This window comes from Cavia porcellus, unplaced genomic scaffold, assembly GCF_034190915.1.
Source record: "Cavia porcellus strain 051 isolate PalLab524CR breed Dunkin Hartley unplaced genomic scaffold, mCavPor4.1 scaffold_8, whole genome shotgun sequence".
In the NCBI taxonomy this organism is placed as follows: Eukaryota; Metazoa; Chordata; class Mammalia; order Rodentia; family Caviidae; genus Cavia; species Cavia porcellus.
Window position 1 is genome coordinate 90,855,448 of NW_026947491.1, and position 21,937 is coordinate 90,877,384.

At 54.6% G+C, this 21,937-nt stretch overlaps 1 protein-coding gene across 1 annotated transcript in view; it reads right to left on the reverse strand.

Moving 5' to 3' along the window:
* Pah (phenylalanine hydroxylase) overlaps positions 1–21,937 on the reverse strand; it is a 59,294-nt gene that overhangs the window by 8,442 nt on the left and 28,915 nt on the right. Inside the window, exons 4-8 of the mRNA XM_003476068.4 lie at positions 16,316–16,404; positions 7,567–7,634; positions 5,323–5,519; positions 3,890–4,025; positions 3,041–3,110 (exon numbers count right to left, since the gene is read on the reverse strand). Of these exons, the coding sequence (XP_003476116.1) occupies positions 3,041–3,110; positions 3,890–4,025; positions 5,323–5,519; positions 7,567–7,634; positions 16,316–16,404 (560 nt within the window). The remainder of the gene's footprint in view (positions 1–3,040; positions 3,111–3,889; positions 4,026–5,322; positions 5,520–7,566; positions 7,635–16,315; positions 16,405–21,937) is intronic.

Sequence of the window (21,937 nt, forward strand, 5' to 3'; positions counted from 1 at the left end):
CTGTTGCTTCGTTTCTGATATGTAAACTTTTGTGCCCTGGGAACTCATGGCCTCTTTACCTGAGGCTCCTACCCAGGTGACATTCCTGGAGCTGATGGCTCTACCATCCCGCTGTGCTCTTATCTTTTACAGAGAGCACCATGTGAGGAAACAGGAGACTGTCTGATGGCTTTAGAGACTGCATACCAGTACCTCGCTAGCCATATTTGCAATACTTACAGCCAATTAAAGGGGAAAAAATACCATAGTTGCTTCTGTACATATCAGTATAAAAAAATAAGTCTCCATATAATCAAAGTTGCTACAATTGTTCTACATTCAAGGGAAGTTACTCAAGTTGTCTCCCACAGACACCTGAGGGAAACGCACTGCAGCCCAGACCTGGAGCCATGCAAAAGCTCCCCGAGGAAAGAAATCAGGGCTCGAGGAACAGAGGGAGCGGTGTGGTTAGTAAAATGAAGGTGTGGTAGGTGTCACCAACGAGAGACCCAGAGCAGGGCCTGGGGGTATTTTTAGACTCTTTAGGGTCTGATGGTTTCCTTTCAGTGAAACAGGAAGACCTTCCAGGACTCTGATCAGAGAGATAAATGTGATCTGGCCCGTGTCATCCAAGACTCACTCTGCTGCTGCGTCTGAAGGGGCTGTCGGGGGCTTACAGACGCCAGTGGGCTGGTTATTGTGGTCAACAGGAGGAGAAACACTAGAGGCTGACATCAGGGTGGCAGCAGGTGCAACAGGAAACAGGTTCTACACGTACCCTGAAGGCAGAAGCACGAAATATCCTGACAGATTGGTTGTGGGAGAAGACAGAAAGGAAAAAATAATATCCTCGGCTTCTTCTGAATTCAGCAACTGGAGGATGGATAGCCATGGACTGATATGTAGGAGTCTTCTGGTGAGAGAAGGTTCGAGCAGGGGTTTCACAGTTTTCTTTTGGACAGGATGGTAGAGATGTCTAAGCAGCTCCCAGGAGGAGAATGTTGACCAGGTAGTTGGATGTGTAAGCCTGGATTTAAGTCTGAGCCCAAGACACATATTTGTTTATGATCATGGTACTGCAAGCCCTGACACTGAGTAAGATCCCAAAGGAGTCAAGCAGGACTAATTCCTGGGTGTACTTTGAAGCAAGAGGCTACACTTCCTGCACCTCTGGACCCTGGCCTGAACCAAGCCCAAGGTCTGACCCAGACTGAGCTCAGAAAGTGCTGTCTAAATTAGCGTGAACCAAATGCAGACACTGCCCTTATGCTAGCCGGGCTCTGGTCTCCTGCGCTCCCTGCTCTGTCTCCCTGACGACCACCTTCCCAGGTGTGCCACAGTCCTGAGACTGATAAAGTCCACCAATAAGTCCAAGATGGAGATGGTACCCCATTCTCTGTAATCCTGATATTTCTATCCCCACCCAATAATGTCCTGGGGTGGGAAGTAATCCTGCCACTGGATCAAAAAGAAATACTATCAAGGAAATTTCGGATGAACTCCTGCCTTAGGGCTGCCCAGATCAAAGCTGCAGGTTTGACATCCATCCTGAGTAACTGAGGCCAGCACGACAGCTGTCACCACACCGGCAGGGATGATTTTCCACAGATAAAGTTCCACGAATTCCTGGACACAACCACTTCTGAATGTAGCACCCCAAAATTCCCCAAATTGCACACAGAAATAGCAGCTTTGCTTAGACAGTTTGTGTCTCACAAATACATCTCTTCCTGATGCCGAGCAATGAATTCAATCTTTTGTTTGGTTCATTTGTGTCAAATTTGAAGTTACAACCTTTTCACGAAGCAGCAGGAATGTTTACCTCTTTCCATTGTTGGGAACTGCTTGCGGGGTCACGCATGACAGACAATGTCTGCTCTAGAATTCACACTGGGCCCCAAGTTTACTTATAATCATTCTGCTTGATCCCCATTCTTTCATGTGAGTACCCGGACTGGCAGAGAAGGGTTTGGCTGCAATACTTGGTGGAAACTTGAGTCACAGCGTAGCTTGGCAGCTTGCTGCAGGTCCTGTGCGTGCCCCAGCCATCTGTCAGCTTTCCCATGGCTCCAGCCACCCGGCCACGGCTTGAGGCTGCTTCTCAGAGCTAAAGAGAAGAGGTAGGACTTTTCCCCTCATCCCAAAGCAGTTTTTCAGCTTGGATGGTGGGGCTGAGAAATCTGGCTCTTTACTTTCTACTTACTTCTTTATTTTGTCAACTCTAAATAAGATCATTGGCTTTGGATTCATCTTATTTCAATCAAATGCCAGCTGTGATAAAAAACACTGTGAGTTTTTTAAGCTTGAACACTTATTCCAGTAAAAAGCACACTGCCAGGAAAACCTCCTGGAAACACTGGCCCTTGTTCTGCGCACACTGATCTCAGCCACTTTCAGAAACAGTTCTGGAGGTTCTCTTTCCTGAGTGTCTTCAGTTGAACGGCCGTGGCTGCCTTGTGGTCCAGAATTGATCCAAGACATTTCCCTTCCATGGTCCTTTTGACTTTGGGCAGGAGCCAGAAGTCACCTGTGCCATACGTGGTGCCCAAGGTGGATGAGGACGCACCGTGATGTATTTAAAATGTAACTCTGCCTTTCTGCTGGTTGACACTCAATTGCAGTGTTCACCGTATTTTCCATCACCCCTGGTAAAGAGCTCACGTATTCTTTGATCCATCCTTGTAGATACACTCATGATCGCCTGGCAGATCAGGAAGTAGCAAAGTCCCTGAGGAGATCTGGGGAGGGACATTCTGGGAGGTAAAATGACTTCTGTGTGGGGAACCAGAAAGACTGTCCTGGACGGAGATGCTCTCGATGGTGGGGTGATGGGATTAGCAGACTGGGCTGCATTCCCAGGAGGAGCAGCCCAAGCTGCAACCCTTGACTCCTGCCATGGACATGCAGCTTTCTCCAAAGAAACTCACATTGTTCTCAGATGGAATCGGAGCTGCACCTGAGCCCCACTTTTGCAGGGGGATTGAGGGCCCCTCTGTGGGCTGAGTTCCCTTGAGCAACCCAGCCCTATAACCAGGAGGCTAAGAGAACTCCCATCTCTTACCTGGGAAAACTGGGCAAAGCTGCGATCCGAAAACAAGGGCACATGGCCCAGCAGCTCGTGGCAGATGTCCCTGCAAGACAGAAAGCACAGAGCTGCGGAGGCCAGGGCACAGGAGAGAGACGCTGGGTGACGAGCAGCTGTCAGGCTCTCACTGAGCTGAGGGGCACAGCCATCTCCCACCCCAGGCCTTCTCCTTCATCTAGACAGGCCAGGGCACATGCATGCGCTTGGTCACTCTTGGTGGGATCTAAAAGGTACCATGCTTTGTTTCTTTTAGTCTGGACAGAGATCAACAGCCAGTAAAGAAAGGCCCGCTTCATTTAATGTGCTAAGCATCACAGCCATGAGGAGCAGGCAGGCAGCAGTGATCAGAGGGGAGAGAAAAATGACTTGGGGTTCCCTAGCGTTTTATATCAGAGTAAGGGAGCAGCTACACCCCAAAGCAGGAAGCAGTGACCAGCCACCACCTACCTCTAGCCAAGATGCATTCTAAGCGCAGCATGCCTGGAATCCCCTCCACGCACACCCAGGAGGGTTTGAGACAACCACTGTGTCGTTGTTGTTCCTATCTGGAACTATGAAGCTCTAACTTTGAACCCTGAATGGGACCTCTTATTCCCGATGCCTAGGGAGGCCTGAAACTTTGGATCATAAGATGCTCAAATCTGTGTCCACATCTGCCCTATCTGGACAGAGAAATTCCCAGAAGGAGGAGATTTCCTCTCCTGCCACTCTTATCCAGGAATCCAGCAGTCTCAGGAACCAGCCTGCGATGAACCCAAACCTTGTTCCCGAAGAGCAAGAGGTGACCCCAGCTCTTGCGTCGGCCAGAGGGAGGCCAGTACTCACGGCTCAGGCGTGTACATGGGCTTGGACCCGTGCCTGATGTACTGCGTGCAGTGGAAGACCCTGAAGGCCAGGCCGCCCAGGAAGTCTCGAGAGGACAGCAGGCCAGCCACGGGCCGCAGGCGGAAGCCGGTGCAGGCTGGGAAGCAAAGCAGACCAAAGCTCACAGCCCATCCTCAGGCCCACCGGGCAGGGCGGGACCCGAGACGGCCCAGGACCTGGGGCTTTGACGCCAGGCGGGTGTGTCCAGGATCCGCCCCACTGGCTTCTGAGTGGCTGATTCAGGTCAAGTCACATTTCTAAGCCTCTTTTTGCTTTGGAATAGACCACGCATCAGCAGAGCAGTGAGCATGGGCGGCAGAGCCCAGAGCCCTGCACCCTGGACACAGCTTGTCCCCGAGCTTCTGGCACGGTTTGTGATGGCTGAGTGCTTCTTCCATATTTGAGGGTGAATATTTAATGTGAAAATTTTAAACAGACGCATTGCCACTAATTCCCCTCGAAATACTCCTCTCATCCTGCTTTGCACATGCTGGTCCCATTGTGCTAGCTGATGTGGGGGCCTCTCCCGTGCACCCCGATTCCAGCCTCCCTCCTCTCCTGGTTTCTCTGGCACCTTGGCACAGAGCCCTGCAGCTCTGCACAGATGTGATGCGGAGCAACTTTTTCCTTTCTATAGAACTCTGGGCCGTCTCCCTGCCATTCCTCCTGGCACGCAGTATGTGTCCAGCGTGTGCCAGCTGATTGGCACCACTTGGTTACCACCGAGCTGATGACCTCTTGACAGTCAGACACCTACGAGGGGATATCAAAACCAAAAAGCCAAGAATGCAAAGAACACATTGCCAGCAACAATGGGATGCATGCATTCAACGTGAGGGTGCAGAATTTCAATGGAAAAGTGTCGGTTACTGTAACATTTAAAAAGCAACTAGGTGTTCACCGTGTTCTTGGTCACCCCATGTCCCCCGGAAGTGCCCTGCAGAGTCCATCCCCAGACAACGCCTCTCCCCCCTCCCCTGCACTCTGATGGCCACGGTGCTCACAGGCGATGGTGGAGAAGCTATAGGCCACTGTCACTCTGTGGCCTGTGGTGGGTGACAGTGGTCACCCCAGCTTTACAGCAGGAGAAGGTCAAAGGCTGGATCCCCGACATTCACAGACTCAGCTCAGAGCTCAGGGTCACCCTGCTGTGAGCCCATTTCCCACACAATCCCCACTGGACCCTGCTTGGGACCCTGCAGGGCACCTGAGTGGCCACTCCATGACTGTGGCCTGGCTCAGTGGAGCCGAGGAGCGGCAGAAACAAGCAGGCCAGCAGAGCACAGCGGGTTTGGCTCCTCCTGCTGGACCTGGACCCACGTGCAAGTCTGCAAACACGCAGACTCCCACGTCCCCTGCGCCACCCTGCTGGCCGTGCCCGCCCCGGGACTTACTCTGCAGGAACTGGGAGACCTCTTCCAGCTGCGGGATGTTGTCTTCGCGGAAGCCACAGTACTTCTCCAGAAGCGGGAAGATGTGATTGTGCTCGTGGCACGCGTGCGTCTTATACAAGGACTTCAGGGTCCTGAACACCGTCCCCCAGGTCTTCTTCTCTTCCTCCGTGTACTCCACGCGGGGGATGGGCTGCCCACTGCAACACAGCACAAACAGGTGCTCATGGGTTATGGGGAAGAGAAAGATTCCACTTCCGGATGCAGGAAATGCTGTCCTGGTCCCCCTTGTGCGAGATTAACTAGATGAAGTGAGGACACAGGCCCTCGGCTCACCGAGTGACCCAGGACTCACTCTCCCTTTGGGAAATCCCTTAGCCTTTCTGTTCTTCTTACTCCCCGAGCATCACCCAGGGTCGGGGACCCATCCGCCTCCCTCACGGCCCCGGCAATGGCCTCCAGGTGGAAAGTTGTAGCTATGCCATAAGTCATTCTTTGGAAAGGTCCCGGGCTGAGTTCTGAACAAAGAGAACCCATAAAACCCAAACCCAGCCTGGCCTCCGGGAACAGTGACCTCCCGGAGCCGCAGGCCTGGTGCTGGCTCGGAGGACACAGCGTCTGGAACAGAGTGTGACTGTTTATCTCCGGCCCTCCTGTCCTTCCAAAGTTAGGGTTCACCTAAGGCCAGGAGAGCAAAGCCACTGTTATTTTCCACAGAAGGGTGGGCAGGGATCCTGGGGAAAGGGTGACTTTTTACTTAAGAAAGCAAGCAGAATAATTCCCACCATGGCTACTGCTGGCAAATGATAACTGGGCACTGTTATTAAAACCAATTATCATCTAAAAAGAAAGGCATCTGTTAGTTCTGCAACCAATTTCAAGAAATGGTGCCATCCTGAGCACCAAGATGTCCCCCTGGGTGATATCTGTTGCTCCAGGACCCAACAACTCTTCCTGTTCTTCCAGTACAGGGTCGTCCTCCTCCTCCTCGCTCAGACTGTGAGGTGCAGACACAGGAAGCTCCATCTTTAGGGCCAGAAAGGATCATGTGACCAGACCTGACCAATCAGAGAGTCTCACTGTCCTGGCCACAGGAATTGGCTGAGAGATGGGCTCCTGTCCAGTCAAGCCAGGGAGACCCAGTTTCAGAACTCTGGCTGACCTCCTTGGAAAGACACAGAACTTCTAACTGAGTTGGGGTATCAGCCTGGAGGTACTGGGGGTCCATCCCCAAAACAGATGAAACCACTGCTTGGAAGGAAGGCCTGTGCAGAGGACTCTGGGTCAGAGAGAGGATGGGGCACAGAGTCCTGGGTCTGCCTGTGTCTACGGTCACCCACAGCCACAGACAACTCCGGAGATAAAGTCAGAATCTAATGGTGTCACCTGGCTATGTGATCTTGGAAAGCTACATAACCTCTGGTTGCCTCGTTTGAAAGTGATGAACTATTATTAAGCCTAAGCTAAACAATAAATGCATTTAGCATTTAGCAAAGCCCAGACACACAGCAAGGAGCTAATAAATGAGACCTGTTATTATTGACTTGCTGAAGACCAGCTCTTGGTGGGCAGAGGGGAGGACAAGGAGAGGTCATCTTTGAGGCCCGCCCTGTGCAGGAGTCTCCTTATTCCCTTACCTGGGGACACTGGTGTCCCCAAAGACTGCATTTCCTGAGGCAGGATGGATGCACTTCCTGAGAATTCCAAACAACTAAGCCATTCCCTTCCCAGACAACATATTTGATATTTCCACTTTCTTTCGGCCAAAATAGAGTAGAGGAGCAGTACAGGACACCAAAGAGAGAGAACCAATGCCCCCTCAAATTGCCCTTCACAGCTGCATCAGCCTGAAGGACTGCCAGCGGTTCACTGGAGAAGCCCGTTCACGGGAGAGCAGCCCGTTCCTTCTGCGATGTGAACAATTTTCTTTTGCCTTCTTCCCTGCTTAGTGCAAAGCCTGGTGGCTTCCTTTGGGGCTGCAGCCCTTTATGATTACTTCTATATAATTAGACAACAAAGCTCGGGAGAAAGCCGGGCCTCAGCACAGTGGGTAATTTTGTTTTGTCTAGCAGCTTTTTTAAAAATATGCGTGTTACTAAAAGGGTGGCTTGAACTCATCTCTATCCTCTTCTCCCCTCTCCCCCGCCACCAGAGGAAAGACAGGATGACCCTGGTGTCTCCCACCCGAGAGCAGGGCCACGCACTCTAAGGTGTCTCTCTAGGCCCTTTTCCCCAGGGGCGACTCACTGGCGGTAGTTATAGGCAATGTCAGCAAAGTGCTTCCGTCGTGCTCGGTACACGGGATCCTTGAAGCCCTAGGAGAGAGCAGAGCTCGGTCATCACTCAAGGCTTTGGAGGCAGCGGCCTGGCTCCTCTACCAGCGCCTTCCCTGCAGGCTTCTGGGTTATGATTCCGTGCATCTCCTCCTGATTAGGGAGGGAGACTCGGTTAACAAAAAGAAAACCTCCGTTCAGTGTCCAGTGAGTTCTGAAACACAGGCTGAGGAAGCACAGCAGCATATTTAAATAAGACACCCAGTTAAACGTTAGACGAACACCACTCCTGCCCAGTGTTGTGAGTGGCTGTCCTGAGCAACACCTTCCCTTTAGATTCCAAGGGTCCCCATCTGCCCATCTGCCCTGCTCTGAGAGATCACACGTGCAGCGTTTCCAGCCCCACACCGGCCTGAGAGCGGGTGGCACAGACATCTACCATGGAGATGCACGATACCCACTTCAACTCTGGCCAGCGGCTGCCTCCTCACTTCCCATGGACAAATGTGGGCACACAGCTGCGGCAATTCTTTTAAACCATCATTTACTGAGTACCTACTATGTGCTAGCTCATATGCACTGGGAAACTATTATATTTCTAATTAATTTATAAAAATATATAATTAAGTTCTTTATTTTGGTTTACGGTGCTCACACACCGTCCGATAAGATTAGTTCGTCCTAAACAGTGGCTCAGAGAAGTGCACGCGGAGCCGAGGAGAGGACGGGATTGGGATGGCCCAATTCTCCTGTCGTCCACTGCATGACAGTGACTGTCAACCTGTGTGTTCGTGACCTCGGGAGCAATCCACCTCCAGGCTTCTTTCAGACGCTGACCGGCAGGACGCTCTCCCCCAGCAGTACCATTAGGGGCCGTGTGACCGTATCTAAATGTTTGGGGCACGGTGGGCATATCTCAAGTCAGGAGTGATCATGGTTGATTAAAAGGGCATTTTCCAAAAATATTTACTGTCCTCTAAATTTTCCTGGCACGAGAGGCAGGTCCACTACCACAGAACTGGACTTGGTTCCCTCCCAGCAAACCAGTGCCTCGAGCCTGTAATTCTGTGGCCCCCATACCTCATACCAGTGACATTAATGAATCAACAGTTGATCTTACATCACGGGGCACAATGTATCAAGGAGTCTTTTAACGAGATAAATAATCCCCAGTTTTGAAATAGTGCTTTTATTTGGTTTGCCTGATGAGTTGACTGACTGGCCGATCTGTGCATTATCTCAAGACTAACCAGTGATTCCTAAGAACCAGAGGTCAGAGTGTTTAGACAGGGCTGTTTCGGCTTTTACACCCAGCAGGCAGAAACAGCACTGTGCACTTTTCAAAAGGAAAAAGAGGGAAGAAGGTCTTGCTTTGTTTCTTAGGATGAATTTGGAGAAATAAAAAATCCAAATGTTTGATACTAGAAAATTAAACAAAATTACGACACACTGTTGTGCTCCAAACTCAAATCCTAGTTACAGTAAGTGATTTTTTTTGGTTTAGAAAAATCTTCTGTGGCATGGTTGTTACACAGCATAATCTAGCTGCTTTCCTGGAGCTCTGACTGGTATTGAGCCTTCAATTAGAGGAAGCTGAGACCTTGAAAGGTCACTCCAGCTGCACCTCTGCTGGTCCAGGCACAATGGCTTGCCTTGAGCAGTGAAAAAACTGGGCTTCATAATTTGCTTTCAAGCAGTACTCACATGCCTTTTGAGGAACCAGTCTGCTGGGCAAAATAAACCAAAGTTGTTTGTTCACAGTCAGCACCCCAAACTATAAATTTAAGTATAGATCCAGCATCTGTGATCTTTAGGGTTTGGGTTGAGACCATATGCCCCCCCCCCAGGCAGGGCTTTTAAAAGTGATTGGATGACAGAGGTGCTGATTAGACTATGGATGAGATCAGAGCCAATGAGCAGCTGGGTGGTGGAACCTGATTGGCAGGAGGTCACGGGGGCGTGACCTGAGAGGGTATGTAATCCTCACTCCTCTCCTCTCTCTCTGCTTCCTGACTGGCCTGCACGCAATTCTGCGGCACCCAGACCCTCCCACCTTGCTGCTTCTGCCTCAAACCAGGCAACCATGCAACGACTTTCGAGACTTTTGAAACTAAGTCAAAATAAACCTCTTCCTTAAACTGTAGGAAATTAATTGCTGGGTACCGTGTATCAGTGAAGAGGAAAGTGATTTACCTGCCAATCTGAATGACTGATTTTTAAGTATAAAACTGGGGGGTTTGTACCCTGCAGGCTCTTGGGAGAAATCCTGTTTCTATGTTTGGATCTGGAAATGTGGACTGTGACGGCTGCTGGTTTATTCTGGAACGGGTCCTTCACGACAGAACCAGCACCTTGAGGTTTTCTGGTCCTACCCAGGCTGGCAAGCGGAGATCTGAGAGGCGGAAGCACGGAATCGGGAAATTCCCCCTGCCTCTAGCCTGGAGAGCCCGGGGTCCTTCTCATCCCCATTGAATCTAATGCTTTTATGGGCCTTGTCTAGGTGGTTTGAGGTTCCCCACCTGTGAAAATAAAAGCCAGATACAAATTCCAAGCCTTACATCAGCTAGAGCAGAGGAAACATACAAACATACAAAGGAAGGATGGGAGAAACACACCAAACTCTGACGGATGCCGCCTGTGGGTGGAGGGAAGAATGGGCGCATCCGTTGCTTTATTCTTCTGTACTGTTTATGCTTTTGAGATTTGCTGTTGTGACTGTGGATTTCTTTACTAATTGGGAAGAAGACCAAATATTATTCAAATCCAGCTCGATCATTTTAGGGAAAAGGTACAAAGGAAACACAACACACGCATATAACATGCTGTGGATGGTTCCACAAAGGAGAGTTCCTAACTGCAGTCTTTTCCAGCTCTTTGTTTCTAGAAAGTTCACTGTGAGCTGCCAGGTCCCCCCACCAACAAACCTCAGGTCCTCAGGACCGTTGCCCTGTCCATCCCCAGGGCATGGAGAGTGCACTGGCCTTGAAGCCCGGCCTCTTGAGGATTTGTCCTTGCACCTTTGCGGTTGCCAGGTGTCCAGAGGGTCTCCCGGCCACCCACACAGCACGCTTTCCAGACGAGGCTGCAGCAGGGAACGACTGCTCGCCCAGCTCCATTTAGACTAATAGCCGCAATTTCAGTGACACTGCGTGTGATTCATTTATAATCACCCATCTCAATTAAGCTAATGGCAGCAATTTTAGCTGCACTGCGTGTGACCAGGGGTGTTTTGACAAGGAAATACATTGCTGCTGATGGAGTGGAGAGGGAAGGGGCCGAGGAGGAGGAGAGAGGAAGGGAGAGCAGAGAGGATTCTTCAAGAGGCAAGATGGTGAGAGCTGAGCCCACCTGGGACCTCCGTCCTTAACAGTAGTTTTGTTTCTGAGAGCGGAAGGGAGCTCTTGGGGCTCTAATATAACAGCATACGGTCTACACAGAGGTCCCCCGAGGAGGCTTCTAGACTAGGACACTTCATTGCTTGATGTCTGAGCTGAGGCTAAACCTCAGAAACAGCATCCCCGGCGACTTAGGAGGAGCACGCATGCTTTAAAGGGACACCTGTGTGGGAACGGGTGGGGACAAGCACGGGGGACCCCGCTCCGGTCTATGGTGAGACCAGCGTTCCCCAAAATGAGTAAGCATCCTCGATCCGTCCATGGGCCTCCGCCAGCGCCTGCGCATTCTCACCTCGCCTCTCTCTCATCTGGGTCAGCGCCGGCAGGCTCTCTGCCTTCCACAAGTCCTGTGCCAACGGGAGAAGACGGTACCAGCAGGCAAGAGGCTCAGGCTGGCATCTGCAAGGTGCCCACCTCTCCAGCCTGCAGGCCCTGGCCAGGGAAGCTGGGAAGCGGCCAGCGAGGAGTGGAGAGGCTTGTTCCCTCTGTCCCTCGTCACCCTGTCACCAGCCTGCACACTCAGAACACCCAGAAGCCTGCTGGGGCGGGAACACATGGAGAGCCGTCGTGTTCTCCCCCACTCCCTCTCCTCCTTCAGGGAGGGGGATCCGTTTCAGCCCATCCTACCTTGCAAACAGCTGTGTGCCCTTCCTCCCTTCGGCCTCTGCCGCCTCCCACCGGACTCCTGCATCTGCTCCTGTGACTTTCCTTCAGCCCTTAAAGTGACTGTTCCATGTGCTTGGTTACCACCCGCTGCACCCACAGGAGACTCGTAAAAGGCCAAGCCCGTGAGGACACCAGCCTCGTTAAATACCCTCGACGGCCTCTCCCTACTCTGAGAAGGGAGTCTGGCACCCTCAGCACTGTCCTGGGTTTTGCACGACCCCACTGTGTCTTTGCCCCAGCCCTGTGCCAAGCCACTGCACCTCCTGGTGCTGATGCCCCTGCCGTGCCCTGTCACCCTCTAAACACGCACCGTGCTTTCCCGCACCGAGGCTTCCCTCCCCCTCTCGCTCCCGTCGGAGCAGCCACCACCTGCTCCTTGCTGCTGGATGCCAACAGCTCTTAAGAGTCCCCGAGATTCCCCCGCATCTGCTGCTTCCCCTCCAGTACGCCTGCTTCTCCCTTTAGTCAGCAAGCAGTAAACACAGAACCCGGTCACGGATTTCCAGCGTGGCCCATTCTCAGCCTCCCCTTGCGTGGGAACTGTTAAGAAAAACTACACAAAACTCAGAAGAACGGGTGAAACGCAATGGCCCTGGTCCCTTTCAAGGTCAGATTAGGTCTCTGGCTTGGCAGCTCACCGAATGCCCTAGGGAAACGCACAGTTCCTGCTCATTAATCAGGGCTCCTCAACATAGGTGTTGACCTTTAGGGCCTAGCTAAGTCACAAAATGTTCATTTTAGGGTCAAGATGCACCAAATCTCTGTGCGGTAGAAAAGGTCATGGCCCCGTGATCATGATCATGGCCCCACTGCCTGATGGGACATTAGTTCCTCTCTTGTGTGTCCGTTCTTGCCCTCTCATCCAGCCTTCTGCTTTTTTGGTGGTGCCCGACACTTTGGTACCTCGCAGGGCTCTCCCTAGTGTCTCTGCCTGGCTGCCAGCTCCCCCAGGCATGACTCCAGTGGCTCTTTGGCATTCACTGCAGAACTCGTACTGGTCCTGACTGGTTGAAGCAGCCTGGCTTAACCCAGAGCTTCAGGGGGCAGCTCTGCTCCTGGGGAATTTGCATGTGAGCAAACTCAATACCCACACTTTGAAGGGTTAAAAAGTAGTTTAAGAGACTTGGACCAAGAGGTGGAGATACACGCAGAAGGGCTGTAAGGATGGGTGCATCCCCGATGAAGAGGCCCTTGGCATACAGACCTCCACCCTACAAACAAGCACAGGCAGCAGGCGAGCTGGAGTGGGGGGCCTGGGTCTAGCGTCTAAGACAGAAGTGGCTACTCTATCCTGCCTTATCTGCTCAAAGTGCATTGCAAAAATATTTCTCCCAGTGACCACGTGGCTGCAGTCCACTTGGTGGACTCTGAGTGGCAGGAGGTGAGAGGCAAGTCACCCTCTGGAGAGGACTCCCAGGAGTGGGAGGAGGAAGAGCTCTGGGGAGTGGGGTGCTTACAGGGACCCCGTGGCTAGATAACCACCACAGAGTTAGGCCGTGGGCATCTGTCGGACAAGCGATTGGCCAGCTGTGGCTGTGAAAGGGTGCACCACGATGGATTCCCTCTTCCAGAAGTCCTCACTGACCAGCCCAGGCCACAGTGACCACGGCACTGACAGCACAGGCTGACTCCTTAACCTGGAGTCATGTAGGTACATTTCGGACTTTCTATTCAAATTATCACCTGCACTGTGCTCTGGGGAACACCAGCGCTGAAGAGGAAGTGGCTAAGTATTCCACGGAAAGGGGGCTCTGGGAGTGAATGAGTATGGGGGAACCCCAAGTAGAATGGGTTTTAGTTTATCAGGACGCCCAAAGCCTCTGATGGATGATGGGATTTGCACGGGCTCAACATGGGCTGCAGGGCAGGGGCTCCTCTCCGGGACAGGACAGACACAGGCTCTAGATTGTTCACTTGTGTGTGCGATTTGTGCCTCCCGGAGGTGACAGACACAGGAGGTGAGCTCATTTCGGTCCAGGGCTCTGCACCACGTTGGAGGGCCCAAGATCATGATCACCCCGATCGAGGCAGAGGCTGGAGGAGGGAAAGCTGCAGACCAGTGGGACCCCTGGCCTGGGCCTCAGGAAATGGACCGAGGTTGACATCAGGCCACGAACAAGTGAGGCCCAGAGGAAAAGCACCTCTGGGGAAGGGCACGAGCCGGTCTCCTGGGAAATGGGAACTGAACTACTGCTTGGATTCAGCCTGCAAGCTCTGGGCTGCAACGCTGTCTCCTTTAGGTGGCCGGGACCAGGTCCCTCCCCAGCTGGGCCTCCTCATCCTCCAAGAGGGCACTTCACACTTACACTACAGAGCACACACCGAGCACGGAGCACAGCACCTGGCATGCTGCCCACGCTCAGGGACCCTCAGCTGTTAACACCACCTGTGCAGGAGAAAGGAAGCCAGGGAGACCTTGGCCAAGCGGCCAGGCAGGGGAGTCAGGGTGCAGAATCACAAGCCCAGGTCACTCTCCCGTCAGCAAAAGCCCTGAGGCGATGCCCTCGATGCCCTCCACCTGCCCTTCCTTCCCCTCGTCTCCCTGGGCAGCTGCTCTGGAGGCCTGGATGTGAGATGCAGCCCGAACATTGTGCACCCTGCCAAGGACGGGGGTCAGGGGGGAAGGAGCGTGCTGTCCCGGGTGACAAAGCAAAACACAGGGTCCTGCTGGGAGGAACAGCCCCTGCGTCCGTCCTGTCCGTCCTGTCCTGGATCTGTCACACTTGAGGCCAGGTGTCGGGAGGGGAGGCCGCCGCTGGAGGCTGCGTCTTGTGCTTGGCAGCGGCTGGATCCCAGGAGGAGCCCGGGACACGGCGAGCCTGGCGCAGTGCTCAGGCGGCCGTGTACCTGATAAGTTGTGTTTTTACGATAAAGTTCACGACATAGCCAGGTTGGAGAGCCAAAGACGAGCCTGGGCTGGGAGAGAGAAACCAGTTCCAGAGGCCCCGAGGCCCAGCCTGTGCGCCCCTGCCGGGAAGTGGGTGTCCAGGCCCCAAAAGAGCAGGGAGCCAGGCCAGCAGCAGGGAAGAAGGCTGGGGACATGGGGACGGGACGGGTGAGCAGAGGGGGAGCATGGAAGGAAAGGCCTGAAGGCTGGGGGACAGCTTTCCCTCCTCCCCCAGGGAGGAGACACCCCCAGCACTTCGCCTGGGGTGCTCAGAAGTTGGCGTGGAGTGATGGCTTGAGAATCACAGTCTCCCATTTTGGTTTGGGGGAGACAGGAGTTACATGGTATCAATCAGGAGCCTTGAACACAGCATCTGTCCTGCATTAGGGTAATTTAGCTTAACTTTACAGCTAAGCCTGCAGAAGGCCACTCAGAGTCATGTGCAGAAGCATGGGCAGAAGCCTGCAGCCCAACATTGTCCTAAGGGTGGGGACCAGAAGCCACCTCTGAGCTTACTGTCAGGGGCTACTGAGTAGGTGATGGCACCCTGGGAGGCTGAGGCAGGAGGCTTCCAAATTCAAACCCAATGTGGGCAACTTAGGGATTTAGAGATCTCCTGCTTCCAAATTTACAAACAAAGCTGAAAAGGGCTGGAACGCAGCTCGGTGTGCAGGCCCGGGGTTCACTTCCCAATACAGGGGGGGGGGGGTCCCCAAACATAATTATTTTAGTAGAGTGTGATAAGAGGTGCTTTTTTTTTTTCTGTTTGAAAGTCTAGGGGACAGGAGGAAATTCACCTCATTTGTTAGTAAAATACTTATTATTAAACAAACTGCGGAATAAGACGCCTCCTTCTGGGGCCCTTGTGTATTTCCAAGGCCACCGCATGGGGCTGCTATCTGAACCAGGAGGAGCAGACTTGCTATTCACCTGTAAAAGGCCACCCTGGCCCAGGGAGTCCCCGCTGCTTTGGAGCTGCTGGAGCTTAGATTTCTGTCACCACCCAGGCCTTGGTCCTGGGGCGCCCTGGGCCCAGGGTGATGAGTCCCAGGAGAGCAGAGGGGAGGAGTCCTGGAAGCTGGAGCTCTCCGTGGGTACCCCAGGGCAGGCCTCTGTCTGTCTGTCCTCCCTGGGCCTCCATAATCTGCATCTGTGCTGAGACACAGCTACCAAATGCTTCTGCTTCCCGGAAGGAGCGAGCTCCTTGTCACCATGGGGACCCCGAGGGGGAGGGATGTGACAGACTCCTGGGGGAGGGCAGGGGTCTCCCCGTCTCAGCAGGGACTGAGAAGCCCTCAACACTGTTCTCTGCTCTGGGCCCACAAGAGACTCATCCCCGGCCTCAGGGCGCATCAGGGTCCTCAATGGGAAGGAGACCTGTGCAATCTGAGCCACCCCAGACTGCCCCTGCTCCTGGGCCCCAGAGCCCCCACTGGCCACCCCCAGATGCCAGGGGCTGTGTGGAGCACTGTGACCAGCTCCCAATGCCAGGTCACTGCTCTGCCCACTGTGAGCCCTTCTGGGGACAGAGGCAGAAACAGAAGGAACTAGTGTGTGCGCGTGTGCATATGTGTGTGTGCCACGTGTTAGACACAGATGCTGAGGCTGAAGGGCAGGGATTCGCATTTGCTCCAACACTAATGACCTTGATGGCAAAGTCCTGCTAATCTTTGCCAGTACCTAACTGGCAGCCCCATTGCAGCCAGCTGACAAGGACAGGAGAGGCGGAGTCAGGCGAGGGGACGCAGCCCCGTCCCACCCAGGCCCGCACTCACCGGGTGGTCCGCATCCAGCTCCGCCCCATAGCTGAGAATCTGGTTGGCGAATCTGTCCAGCTCCTGGATGGTCCTTGGGAACCAGGGCACTGCAAGGAGAAGGGCAGGATCCTGGGCTGGGCTCAGCCCTCAGGCAGGCCCGAGGTGGGGCTCCCCAGAACCCCCAGTCACTGTGGGTGCAAGGCTGAGTGGCTCTCCTGGGAAGCAAACCTGCGCTCCACCCAAACCCATCCCCCCTGCCCGCATAGATCCCTCCTCCAGCCCACACAGGGATCTTCTTTGAAGAATATTTCACATGGCCATAGAGCATCACTTAGAGCTGATCCCTCATGGACCCCCGCAGACTCCTGAGATCCCCATCTCCCACCACGACTCCCACAGAAGGCCCCAGGCCCCCAGCCTCCCCACCCAAGGCCTCTGATCCCCATGGCATGCAGAGAGTCCAGCTGAAGCCGAGGCAGGTGGACAGGACTGGAGATGCCTGGGCTACCACTCTTCCGGCCCTGCTCCCGAGGGGGCAAGGGCAGAAGGTGGGGAGCTGAGCTGGGCCTTCAGCCTCTGTGGTGTGGGGTTCTGCAAGGACCCCAGGAGGGACGGGAGGGACGGGGTGCACAGGAGGGAGAGGCTGTCTTCAGCACGCAGGACAGGGGCAGTGTAGGTCTCAGTAGTGTTGGAACCATGCGCTGTTTGTTGTGGCAGGGAAAGGGAAGGACAGAAGGACAGAAGGAGGAAGAAAAGGAGGAGGAAAAAGAGGGAGGAGGGAAGGGGGAGGGAAGGGGGAGGGAAGGGGGAGGGGAGGGGGGAGGGAAGGGGGAGGGAAGTGGGGAAGATGGCTCTCCCCCACAGTGAGGCCGTAGAGGATGCATTGAGAGCCCAGAAGGCAGAGCAGGCCGACTGGGGCCTGGCGCCCATCCCGGGCCTCCCCTCCACCCCATGTGCTCCCCGGCCTCAGGTCTCCCTTGTTCTGAGCCTTGCTGTGCTCTGGGCCCTGCATGAATGTGCAGGAGGCCTGGGCTGCGGGCCCAGGAAAGAGCGTGCCTGCCCCCTCGTGGTCAGGCTGGGAAACGTCGCCTGTGACCCAAGTGGGAGCCTGGACTGGTCCTGCTGGTTCTTGGAGCTAAGGGACAGAGCGCTGGTCTCCAGGGTGCTCTGAAGTCCATTTACAGCCTCGTTCCATAGATCCGACCTGATCAAGGCCTCTGCTGCCCGTGTCAAAACCAGGAACCAACACTGAATGCTGCTCTAGACTTGTCTGGGGGTGTGAACCCTGGATAGCCCCATATTACAGGTGAGGAAACCGAGGTACAGGGTTAAGTAGCTGATAAGGAAAAAGTCCTGAGATTCCTCGGTTTATGTACAAAGGGGCAGAAGGAGAGAAGGGAGGAGCACAGGAGGAGGTTAATCAGGAGCAAGCCATGTATGCTGAAAAATTGTTTCAGATTTGGGGATCTGTGCCAAAACTTAAGTCAAATCTGTTCTGAGCTGGGCAGGGTGGTGCACATGTGTGATGCCTGCCCCGTGGGAGGCTGAGGCAGGACAGTTGCAAGTTCAAGCCCACTTGTGGGGACCTGGCCAGGACAGCACGGCTGTCTCCATCACCCCTCGTTTCCCGGGTGCCCAGGCCCGGAGCTCGGGTTAACATAGCAAAGCACACACCCCATGGGTCAGCTGGGGAGCCGGGGTTCAAATACGAGCTCGACTGACTGTGTGGTCTCTGGTCTGGACCCAAATGCATCCTGCCACTTTTGAGGAGGTGGCAGAGCCATCTGGTTAGGAGGTGTCGCAGTAAGAATCACAGCTCGCTCCTCTGTAGCTCCAGCCCTGAGCCAGGCCCTGTCCACAGCGCTGTCCTGTGTGTCCCCCGCTGTCCTCAGAAGGGAGGGGGAAGCAGGAGCATTGATGTCCCCGTCCTCCAACTGAGACTCTGCCTGCGTCTCCAGGACATGGCCCCACGCCTGCCCATGTGGCCAGGAAAGTAGCTTCTCTCTCTCTCTCTGTCTCCCTTTGTCTCTGTCTCTGTCTCTATCTCTCTTTCTTTGCTGAAGTGTGTGCCAGATCCCTCCTTCCACACTGAGCTGCCGTCTGCCCCGCACAGTGAGCGCTTGGGAGATGGGTCTGAAGTGCTTGGGAAAGCTCGGCTGCTCTAGGGCCCCCACGCCACAGAGATCTCTCTGGTCTCCCAAGAGCACTCCCTGGAAGGGCACCCCAGACACGGCTACCCCTCTCCGCAGGACACCTCACTGGTGAACCCCAAGACCCCATTTTCACCGCATCCTGCACCCCCTCAGCTTCACGGCAATGTGACCTGGGGATCCTGAGCTCACAAGGGGACCCCCAAGCAGGTATCCAGACCGGGAGCTGGAGGGCGACAGGAAGGGGGCAGTAATAGCTCTAAATCCTTGGCAATGTTGGAAAGCCCGGAGAAGCCACTGGGCCAGGGAGGTGACGGTGGTGGAGATGCTGTTTCAGTTTATGTAGTCTTTTCTCTTGTGTATAATTAAGAAGCTGAGAAGTGTGTACACTGAGGCTGCAGGTACACTGAGGATGTGTGTACACTGAACGTGTGCAGTGTGATGGGCTGCCGGACGTGTGGAAAGGTCCCCACAGCTGAATTCACAAACTACCATTCACATAGGGCAGTTTTCCTCTGGCATGTGTGTGTGTGTGTGTGTGTGTGTGTGTGTGTGTGTGTGCGCACACGCGGGCGTGCAGGCGTGTGTGGAGGGCACTGAGGAGCCACATCAACAATTCCAAGGACACAACACACAGATGTGTGAGACCCCAGGAAGTCCCTCCTCCTGCACCTTGATTGACACCTTCCGTTTCTCCTCCTCCCAGCGCCTGGCAGCCCCCACTCTATTCTCTGCCTCTATGAATCTGACTTTCAAACTCCAGATGTAAGCGAGGTCATGAGCGTTTGTCCTTCTGTATCTGACCCACTCCACTTGGTAAAGTGCCTCCAGGCCTCACCTCATTGCTATCCCCCGGAGGATTTGCTTCCTCTTGATGAGTGAGTAACAAAACAGCCCGGTATATACCACGCCGTCGATTCACCCGTCAGTACAGAGCCTGAAGCTTTATATCCTGGCCACCGACAGTAACACTGCAAAGCTGTGGGAAGCCAGGTGTCTCCTGAAATGTGGACTTCGCTTCCTTCTGTTGAAGCAGACAGCTGGACTACAGGGCAGTTCCTCCTTCTTTCCTTTCTATTTTTTTTTTTTTTTTTTTTTTTTTTTTGTACCGGGGATCGAACTCAGGACCCTGCACTTGCCAGGCAGGCGCTCAGGCCGCTGAGCCTCATCCCCGGCCCTACCTGGTAGCTCTGTAAGAGGAAGCTGCTCCCCATAATGGTACCAACTTCCGTCCTTGGCAGGGCCCCAAGGCTTCCCTTCCCTCCATGCTCTCCGGTTCTCTCTTACCTTTCCCAGACGGGTCCAGGGATGCTCTTTTCAGTGATCCCCTGGGTCTCTACACTCGACCCCAGTAGCCGTGGCTCAGGGTGCTCTGGAGCAGTCAGGCTGTGTCCCTATCCAGGGCTGGTTTTCCCCTCATCTCAACGGAAGCTAGGCAAGGTTGGAGAACCCGGCTGCAGAGCCAGATGGGCTGGGCGTCAGCCCCGCCTCTGCCCTTCCTGTCCACGGCAGGAAGCCTAGTTACTGGGGTGAGGCTCTATCTGTGAAATGGTGCTCAGGGTGTCATGGAGTACCAAACTGGAAGGCCTACAAGAGTCCAGTGAGTCAATAGCTGTGATTTGCTGAGGCGGTCTGGGCACACAACACCTTCACTGTGCAGCCCTAAGCTTAGGAGGGACCGTGCCTCTGCATCCCGGGATCCACCGCGCGCCTCCTCGGGTCACCCTTTCCTATGGCCAGGTGAGCTCAGGGCTGCAGCCCAGGACCCACCTTAGCAAGGCTTCAGGGGTTTCTTTGCTAAAAGCTGTGGAGTCCTACAAAGTCCTACAAAGCTGGCCAGGACGCTCCCAGTGTCACCCATGCATCCAGCCAGCTTACTGCCTGGCTTCCGGCTGCCCCCGCTCCGGGCAGCACCCCATCATTTCCCTTTCTCCTCTCGCCGAAGAAGCCTGACTTGTTCATTGGCGTGGGGTCCCCAGGATGGAACCCAAGGCCTCACTAAGTCTCTAAACTGCCCACGTTGGACTTGAACTTGCTGGGCCCCCAGCGGCCTCCCAGACCCCAGACTCTGCCACCCAGCGTGCTGGGATTGTGGGGGCGCCCCTGAGCCGCCTTTACTGGCCCACAGTCTTGCTGAAGCCCATTTGCCCCGCTGGGCTGAGCTGGACACGTGGCCACCTCCCAGTTGAACAGCAGAGGGCGCCAGAGGCCTTGGGCCACAGGGCTTTGTTCCATTCTCAGGGGAACAAAATGACAAAACAGGAGAATCCGAAGGGGACTGGGAGGACTCCAAGTCCCAAGGCGAAGGGAGAGGTCAGGCAGCCCTGCAGGGCGTGGTGTCCAGAGTCCAGGGCCTCCAGCGGCTCCCTGGCCCCTCCCCGTCCAGGGAAGGCCGCACACCGGCCACAGCTAGAGGAAAGGGGACTCTGGGAGATACTGATGCTGGGGCCCAGCTGACTGCGACTTCCAGACCCCGGGACCTTGTGCACCTCAGCCCCCGCTCCCTGCTTTCTTTCCCCTGTGCAGAATGACCACGATCCGTGGCTCTGGGAGAGGTCAGCACAGACTGCAGGGAGCTCAGGCCCAGCAGCGCTGAGAACCGCGTTTAGCACCGGGCAGGGGGCTCTGTGCTTTCTTGGTGGCATTGCAGTTCCCGTGACTGTCCTGTCACTGCCCAAGTCCTCAGGCGGCCCTCAAGGTGGAGGCCATTGGGGCTGCCCATGCAACATTTGGGACAGAAAGGGGAACCCGGGGAGATGACCAAAGGCCCAGCTGCTGTCACCTTGGTGTGACGGGGTTTGAGGACAGGGGACCCGGGCCCCGGAGGTCACAGTGCCATTCTGAATTCCCCAGGGGCCCTCTTCCTGGCCATGTGGAGGACAAGCAGGCTGAGGACACCAGGACCCTTTCCTAACATTCTGTATTTTTGAAAGCTTGCGCTATACCAGATATGACATAACTGCTTTCCTGCTCTCTGTCTCTCTATTTAATCTCAGAGCTCCTAGCAGGTGGGCATCATGATTTTGGTTCATGATGGGTAAACTGAGGCACAGAGATGAAGGGACTTGCTCCCGACCACTGCTCTGGTGGGGCTGAGATTAGAATTCTGTGCCTGTGTGGGTCACCCCGGGGTTCTGGCCCTGTGCTCTCAGGAGGTGATAGCAGGACTCCAGAGGATGACCCAGTCCTCCCTGGCCTCCACCCCAGCTCCCTGGGTTAGGGTTGGTGACATGCGAGCACCTGCCTTCTCTCTTCTCAGTGAAGGTTCCGGTCCTTCTCAGCCCCAGCCCCTGCTGGGTCTCACAATGCTGGAAAGAGAGCCTGACCCCATGACCCAGGCCTCTGTTTGGAAAAGTTAAATCAGATTAGCTCATTAATGACCTTGCCAAATACCTCGAGGTGGGCAGGCGGCTGGGCTCAGTTAATGAATGACCGGGCTGGCTGGTGCAACAGAGGCCCTCTGTACTGCCAGTCTCCTGGGGCCAGATCA